Source organism: Trachemys scripta, chromosome 7 (genome assembly GCF_013100865.1).
Source record: "Trachemys scripta elegans isolate TJP31775 chromosome 7, CAS_Tse_1.0, whole genome shotgun sequence".
Lineage (NCBI taxonomy): Eukaryota > Metazoa > Chordata > Testudines > Emydidae > Trachemys > Trachemys scripta.
The window spans coordinates 23899019-23907423 of record NC_048304.1 but is presented as its reverse complement, the minus strand read 5'-3'; the positions used below and the strand labels follow the sequence as shown (position 1 = coordinate 23907423).

General features: G+C 48.3%; 1 protein-coding gene across 2 annotated transcripts in view; it reads left to right on the top strand.

Moving 5' to 3' along the window:
• NCKIPSD (NCK interacting protein with SH3 domain) overlaps positions 1 to 6259 on the top strand; it is a 94945-nt gene extending 88686 nt beyond the window's left edge. For both annotated transcript variants that reach the window (XM_034775892.1, XM_034775891.1), the window contains 3 exons: positions 1061 to 1153; positions 3408 to 3580; positions 4533 to 6259. In XM_034775892.1, the coding sequence (XP_034631783.1) occupies positions 1061 to 1153; positions 3408 to 3580; positions 4533 to 4736 (470 nt within the window). In that variant the 3' untranslated portion in view covers positions 4737 to 6259. The remainder of the gene's footprint in view (positions 1 to 1060; positions 1154 to 3407; positions 3581 to 4532) is intronic.
• The last annotated feature ends 2146 nt before the right edge of the window (positions 6260 to 8405 follow it).

The following is an 8405-nucleotide window of genomic DNA, read 5'->3' as shown; positions in this document are numbered from 1 at the left end:
AGAGGGTCCTGTGGCACCTTTAAGACTAACAGAAGTATTGGGAGCATAAGCTTTCGTGGGTAAGAACCTCACTTCTTCAGATGCAAGAAGTGAGGTTCTTACCCACGAAAGCTTATGCTCCCAATACTTCTGTTAGTCTTAAAGGTGCCACAGGACCCTCTATCAGAATATTAGCACTTCTCTAATGCAGAGATAGTTAAAGCTTTCTTAGGATCTGTTAATAGATTACTCCTTTCAACCTGAAGGATCCTGAAGTACTTTACAAATTAAACAATATAGACTGGGATCCCTATCCCCACCACAGAAACACTTTGGCAATGTTCCACCCAACAGTTCAGAGCAGGAGGAGATGAATAAATCTGTATTCAAACGAAACCTTAGGGAGGCAATATAACTCAAGTAAGAATTTGGCCAGGACGCTAGGATTAACCCATCTATTCTTGCAAAAATTAGATCTTCCTCTAATCTGTTTGTCATCTCATACAAAAGATGGCACTTTCTGCCTCACAGAACCCCTCTTGCACCGTGCTGAGGCTTTGAGGTCATTAGTGTGGTGCACTTCATCAGCATCTGGGTTTTCCTTCGGGGAGTGTTATACAAGTATATGCCCAGCCCTTATTTACTTTTGAGGTCTGCAAAGGTGACGGTCCACCAAGGTATTGCTGACCTGGCAAAGTGAAGGAGATCCTATAGTGGGGTGGGTGGGTCTTCTGGCTTCAAGTGTTGGATCTAAAACAGAATGGAAGTGATGTTTCAGAGCATAAAGCCTTGCAGAGTATTCCAAAGGCTGCTCTGATCCCCTGGATGGGAGCTCACCAGGTGCAAATAGAAAGTGAAATTCCAATATTTATGCATTAAATTTGGAGGAGATTTTCTGTCCAACCCTCTGATGTTCTCATTCTGAGCACAGCAATGATTGTGACACCCCAAAGATTCCCATGTCAGTGGCGTGACGACAGGCTTAGAATTTTGTTTCTTTTCCTTTGCCGCTCACTTAAGACAACCTGAAATGTGTTGCAAAGAGATCTGTCATTGCTAGTGAGCCTGTTTCATCTCTTAGTTCCAGAACACAATGTGATCATGACTACGGTGAGCAAGCACTCCAACGTCAAGACCTTCACGGAAAAGGTGCTGTTGCTACTGAACAGGGGAGGTGAGTGTCTCTGCAACTTTATTACATTCCCAGCAGGTGGGAAAGGTTAATGGCAACACAGAGCTAGAGAGATGAGGCTGATATCATTGAGAGGTCAGAGAGTTAGAGGGGGCGGCTGGCAGATGAGCTCACCGCTTCACTAAGATTTGCTGCTCTCATACAAGTCTCAGTGTGAGGTGGACAGGGCTGCATTCCTGAGGAAGAAACTGTCTGAAATAAAGCCCTGCTGATGACATCTGCTAAGTAACTAATAACGGCAGGTGGACTGATGTTCTCTTGCAAGCCGATCCCCATGAGCTGAGATTAGTGCAGGCTTTTGTGGGAATTGCTAGGCTAGGCTTGGTAGGATTCGGTTTTAATCAAGAACTGTAGGTAAGAGTCTATTTCAGCCAACGCTGAAATCGACTAAAAGAATCAATTGGTTACAAGCAGGGGTGCTGCAGAGATCAGCTGTCCCTGGCCCCACTCACTCATCACCAGCCAGGAGTGCAGGAGCATTCCCCAGCAGGAACTATTCAGCAGTGGGATTGCCTCCCCTCCTTGCAGTCCTGGCTGGGAGTCCCTGCTCCACTGGTCCAGAACCCCAGCCTTCCCCACACCTTGTGTCTGCAGGGATTGGGTGTCACCAGCCCTGCGGCCACGCAGGGAGCCCTCTGCTGAGCCAGGATGACCACAGCCTCCCCGGTGTCTTGAGCCTCTCAGCCACACAGGGAGCCCCCTGCAGCCCAGCTGTCAGCACTGCCCTAACCCCAGCCCTACCCCCCACAACCACCGAAATAAATATAGTTTAAAATAGGGAAAAAATCTTAAAAATAAGAATCAGTAAAAATTCTTCACAATTAGAAAACTATAACAGTTGACCTCTGCTGAGCCTACTTGCGGCACAGCAGTGTTATCTCCTCCGGAGAATGGAAGCCAGTTTTTCCCTTGTCTTCATGCCCCTCTGAGATGGCATTCTGTGATCTGCCTGCCTTTCTTGCCTGTCGAGCTCTGAATCACTCCCCTGATTGCCCATGCTGGGGAGCAGGTGCCCCAGGTGGAGGGTCTAGAGGGAATACTGTCCTCAGAGAACATTGCTTACAGGTACACTTTCCCTTTTCAGATCACCCACCTGATTCGCCAGCTCCAGTATAGTGTTAAATCCATTGTATTTGTAAAGCAGATCATTAGAAACCCATAAAGCTCAGCTCCCAGTCAGCACAATGTCAAGTATTTCTACCTGTTTATCTGCCACTGCATTGTGCTTTTTAATACCTTCTGGAGCACTGGTATTAGCTTTAGTTTGTTGACATGCTGTTAAATAACCTGTCCTGTGTCTGTGATACTTGTAGTTCTTTTCTCTGGCTTCAGTTCTTTTCAGGGTTGTAAATCATGGTCTTTGGACAACATCAGTCAGACTGCATACAGCCTCCGTGCTGTCCACCTGACTTCCTTCCAAAGCCTTTACTTAACTCTTTCACTGCCCGATCTCCTAATGGTACCACCTCACCCTGAGCGGCTGCAAAAAACCAGCAGGAGTTGAGACCCTTTGGTAGCAATAATCTTTTGGGGAGACTCCAGGCAGAGGAGAGGGGCCAGTGTACTTCAGAAGCCTCTCTGGGATGTGTGTGAATATTTTGCTCTGAAGAGAGTGGAGATGCTGGTGGCCTATTTAAACCTGGAGGCGTTTATTATTTTCTTGCTTCTGAGTAGGTTATTAGGCTGGTCTCCATGGTGAAAGCTCATTTCAGATACAAGCTTGGCTGGACTCAGGGGCTGTTGAGGGAGTTTTGCACCAAAATTAATAAACCAGGGAGAAGAAAATGAGTGTAGCTGCTCAGGGAGGCCAGCAAGTTCTGAGGGGTGCTGGGTGGTGCTGAAGTAATGAGCTTTCCCTGTGATGTGTTGGTGAAACACAAATAACGATTAATACTTAGACTAAGATATGAGTTTGGTCTCAGCTCAGTGCCCTGCAGAGCCGTCATCCCAGTTATGCAGCCCGGAATTAGGCACTGCACTTGCCGGTGCTCTCCCAGCATTCACAGCCACCGGGCATGGTGTAGTGTCTGAACTAGTGCTTTGGAGTAGCTGTCTTAGGTCAGGGCAAACATTCTCAGCAAGGCACATGGCACTCGAGTCCTGGCTCTGTCCTGGTGCAGAGATTCAATCCAAAGAAGGTGGCTAGAGAACTTGAACAAATGTTGACTATAGATTTTAACACAGACTTTTTTTCTATGACAACCTGCCTTCATCCCTTCTCCGGCTTGGCCCCCAGATGATCCGGTTTGTATCTTCAAGCACCAGCCTCAGCCGCCGCATTCGGTGCTGAAGTTCCTTCAGGACATCTTTGCCAGCAAGGATACCGCAAACATCTTCTACCACACAGACATGATGGTGATGATTGACATAACGGTGCGGCAGATTGCCGATCTCTCCCCTGGAGATAAGGTGCTGAGCCAGAGGGACTGGGGCTGGGATCTGGGAAGGAAGGGAGTTTTCCAGTGCAGTGGAAGAGAAGGCCTCTTGCTACCCAAGCCGTGGTGGGGAGGGGAGGGGAGGAGAGGAGGCGGGTTCTAGCAGTGAAGCAGAATAGCCCAGATGAGTAATGGGTGCTCTGGAATAGAGTAATCAGTGATTTCTGGATCCCTTTTCTTTCCTGTCCTCTGCCTGCTTGGCAGAGCTGGCCTTAGGCCAAGCAACACACAGGGACTCCTTGGAGTTCCATGGCCCATTGCTAACTTGGCAACTCTAGGCCAGCCGGCACGCCTCAGCAACAGGACCAGAGAGTAAGGCAAGCCCAGTCTGCCCTTGTAGCAGCTGGAGGAATGACACAGTCCAGGTACTTGACTGAAGCCTCCTTTTAGGGAGTTGTTGCCAATTCTCTGTCCCTCACAGAGCCCCCACATTGATGTCAGATCAGGCATTTCAGCCCTTGGGACCACTACAGTGATCAGGGAGCCGGGATCAGGTGTGAATGGGGAAAGGCTTGAAAATTCGCCCCATCCATCCTCCATCCACTCACAGAAAGTTATAGGAAGAGCTTACCTATGAGAATAATTTCTCTACGTTTCAGTTGGTGGGTTCACTCCCCACCTGGGGTAACTGGCTGCTGTCCCTTCCTTCTTGGGGACTCGCAAGGGACAGGGAGTTCCTTGCTTTAGCCCCTCCCTAAAAGTAGATAAGTGGGATCTGTTGATGTAACTGTTGTAAGTTGCTCTGGGAAAAGCATCAAGATTCCATAGATACTAATGAGTCCCACAGAAAAGCAGGTGCTTACGATGGAAGCTCACTCCTGATGGTAACCCGCAGCAGCTGTTCCAGTGTTAATGCTTTTTGGAAGCTGGAACACTTGTTTATCTCATTTAAATATTGCATTGTGCTCTGTCTCCCCCCATTGCAGCTGAGGATGGAGTATCTGTCTCTAATGCATGCGATCATGCGTACCACACCTTACCTGCAGCATCAGCACCGTCTCTCTGACCTGCAAGGTACCTTGCAGCGCATTTTGGCTGAGGAAGAGGAGGGGCAGCAGTGCCAGATGGACAAAATGATCATCTGGGAAATGTATAAGGAGTTCCCAGAAATGTCTCCAGGAACCAGCTAACTGACCATCAGATTGGACTGAGAGAGCCACTTGGAACAAAAATGTCTCCTGTTGACACTTCTCCCCATCCCCTACCAGTCCTGCTTATACTTATTATTCCTCTGGGTGAGGCCTAGGGTTCAGACAGGCCCTGTAGAAGTGTCAGCAATAGAACACCCCAGCAGAAAGCATTTTAAGGGCACTCCTGAGGTCTGGCCCTTTATGAGAGTTGTTACCCTGAATGGAAGAGGACGATTGGCACTAGTGTCATGCTCTGACTGGGACAGGAAGTCATTCATCAGCTGTGTGGGTATTGTTAACAGGAGGGGACACCGAGCTTGTGAGGGACTTACCAACCTGGATGCTGGATAGCTTTGGATGTTTAGTTGTTCTGAGGTCCCGAAGTAAAAAGCCTTTGCCGTAGCGGATCCCTTATCCCATACACATCTCCCCCTGCAGTTACCAAGTGGAGTAGGCCAGTGTTTGGAAGAAGCTTTTGTAACATCTGTTTTGTTTTCTGCTGCTAGTGCAAATATGCTGCAGTCCTGGCAAATGGGCTAGCTAGCTGCATCTCCACTACTGTGTGTGGTGAGCCTTTCGCTTCCTCCTGACCCCTGGCTTGCTCTCTGGGTTACAACCCACCAACCGGGGTCCTAACAGCCTGGTCCAGCAACTGCTTTTTCCAGTCTGCTTTACATAGTGATGATTAAATCAGAGATTCTCTCACACTGTGCTGGCAGAGTAGTAACAGTTGTCCAGGCAACGTTATTCTTTTCAGAGGCCTCTGGCCTAGACACAGTGTGTCCTGCTAACTGAAACCTGCAGCTTGTCTCCTAGTGTCTTCCCAGCCTCTGGTGCGTCACACAGAGGTGTGTATTTGTAGCTAGGGGCATGGGGTGCTCTGTTCTTAAAGCCTGTGGATTTCTTGCCTTGAGCTTAGTAGCGATTGGTTCTGCCTAGCTGTACCTCCTCTCCATGTGCCAGTGGCCTGAAGGTTGCTTGAGCCTGGTGTCCATAGCTCTGCTTGTGAATATGCACAAGTGTGGAGAACCCGCTGTATTTTCTCTAGGTCTCTAACAAAGTGGATTAATCTGTTTCTTATTTATATGTTACGGACGTGGTCACAAGCTAACATGGGTCTGTAATATCTATTGCTATACACAGGCACTGCATAAGTGATTGCTCTCCTTTGCTGGAGTTTTGCAGTGTTTTGTGTAGATGCCGTTAGAAATGAAACTGGAAATACTTAGGCAACTGCTTATTAGCAGATGAATGAGCAAAACTTGAAGTCTGTGTGGTGAGGGCTTGGGCCCCAAGTGCGATGTGAGTGCGAAGCCCAGGAAGGGATCTTGTGATGGACCTGCAGCCTAAAGAGGGTGAGTGGATCATGAAATCAGCGTTGGCGCATTCAAGGCTAACAAATAGCCCCGTTAGAAACAAATCTATTTTCCCTGTCAAAATGTCTGAATGTCAAAAGGGAGCTGTATTTTCGTAATCACTAACGTAAATGTAACACGCAAAGAAATAAAAATGTCTTAAACGCTGAGCGCCTGAGAACACTTCTGTTGCCTACTGTATTCGGTTACTGTCTGAGACTGTGCTGTATCCTTATTGTGGGGACTGAGCAAAGGCCAGTGCAAAATGGTGTGAACCCCTGTCCTTGGTTGTGTTCACTAAACGTTAGTGCACAGTATACGGTTGCTAATCTTTAAAGGGGAGTTACTGTAATTCAAGAGTTGATTTTCAGACACCAGAGCCCCAGGCAGGGAAATACATGAACCCAAACCCAACTCCCCTGCCCCATCTCAATGAAAGGATGGGCAGAAATGGGGAGAGCTAACCGTTCTGGCCTCTGGACATTTCTGATCCGAGTAGGAAGGAGTAAAAGTCTGAGGGACAGTGTCAGGGAGGAGGTTCCAGTGAAACGAGACTGCCCAGCCCGGACCAGATAGAGCCGTGGAATGGAGAGCAGCAACAAGCCATCCTGTCTCAGTCACCTTCAGTGCAAGCCACATTGCCATCAATAGCCTGCAAAATATCTCTCCGATAGATTAAGGGTTTGCTTAGAGTTGCAATTCACATCCTACAACACACACAACTTCAGTCTTCCAGCCAGCCAGCAGAGCTTCTGTTTCATTTGGCATCCTGCATCAGAGAGGATTTTGAACTGTCTTTATTAAGCACTAAGGAATCAAGCTTCTGCTGTTGAAGCTAGCTATATACCTGTTAGCAAACCCTCAATCCTTCCCATGGGGTAGGTAAAAATGAAGTGAGGAGGAGGGGTTGCTCCAGTCTCATCATGAGGTTCTCGTTATAATAGTGTGATAGAAAGGGCATGTGTTGACTCTGCTATGGAGAAACCTGCCACAGTTGCCTTGGAGGTAGGTCTCGTTTGGCTGGTACTCTGATCATTGTTTTAGGCTTGCATCATGGTAATTTCTTTCAGTTTCAGCCCCTCTGAGTTGGGGCAAAACTTACCAGAACCTTGGGCTTACCTGCGAGCCCTCCTTCTCAAATGGTATCCTCCAGGGGTGCTATTTCAGTAAGGGGACAGTTGCCCTCCAGTGATTCCTGCCATGTGCTTGGGCTGGCAGATCTGGGCATCAGAGCAAGTCAGGAAGAGAAGAGGCCTGCTCCCACTCCACTGGTGGTGGCTGCCAGATTGGGTCCCTGCTCCACAGGAGGTGGGCAGTGGCTCCTGTGTCCGGAGAAAGTCAGCAAGAGAGGCAGAAAGTATGGAGCTGTGGGGAGCAAGGAGGACAGGTGCAGTTCCTGGTGCAGAGCCAGCGTTCTGGCTGCTGATGCCTGCAAGTGTCTGTGATGCTGGGAGGCCAGATACCAGCTCATGCTCAGTCTCCAGGCATTAGCTAAGAACTGACAAACTCATAGCTGGAGACCAGATCAGCTCACCTGTATGTTTGTTTTGCTCAAAATAGGTATTTGTCTTAGAATGTATTTATTGTTTAGACTCTATGAAATGCTTGTTAATTGCTGCATGCATTAATCTCACTTGTAATGTTGGGATTCCACACTAAAGAAAATACAGAAGTTTTATCTTATAACTGAGAATGTTTGCTCTGAACTTGTGAACCCAGGTGTGGGAATAATCTCCCTGCCCATCCAGAAGCTATCAAAATCAGATGGGCCATCAAGAAACATGGCAATATAAAAGTTTAGTTAATGGCCCTATCGCACCTTGGAAATACTACATGCAAGGAAGCTCGTCCTGTGGACTTGGAAGCTGAATGAAGGAAATAAAACAGTCACAGAAAAATGTTCCTGCTCTTCGCTGTTTGAACTCTCACAGGGCCCGAACCACCAAACTGAAGCCAGAGCTCCCCCGGGGCTGTTGGACAAATCTGCAGCTGCCTCCCCCAGCACTGATAAAATGTGAGCAGTTACCCTCAAGCCATTCTTGAGGAACCCCAGAGAGACCACTGTCAGTCTGCCCCAAGGCTGGCCTGGGGTGCTCTGACCGGTAAACCCTCAAATCTAGCTGGCTGAGTGCCAGACTTGGTGCTAATGTTGCCCACATTGGTTCAGTCCAGTGGGGAAGTGTCACCAGTGAAATGCCCTGCACTGTTGCCAGCACAATAGAGGGTTCCCCCAAGTGTCGGTTCCCCAATGCACTTGTGGCCTGGGTGCTACTGAGCTCTGGCTTCATTAGACAAGATAGAAGCTGATGCAGAA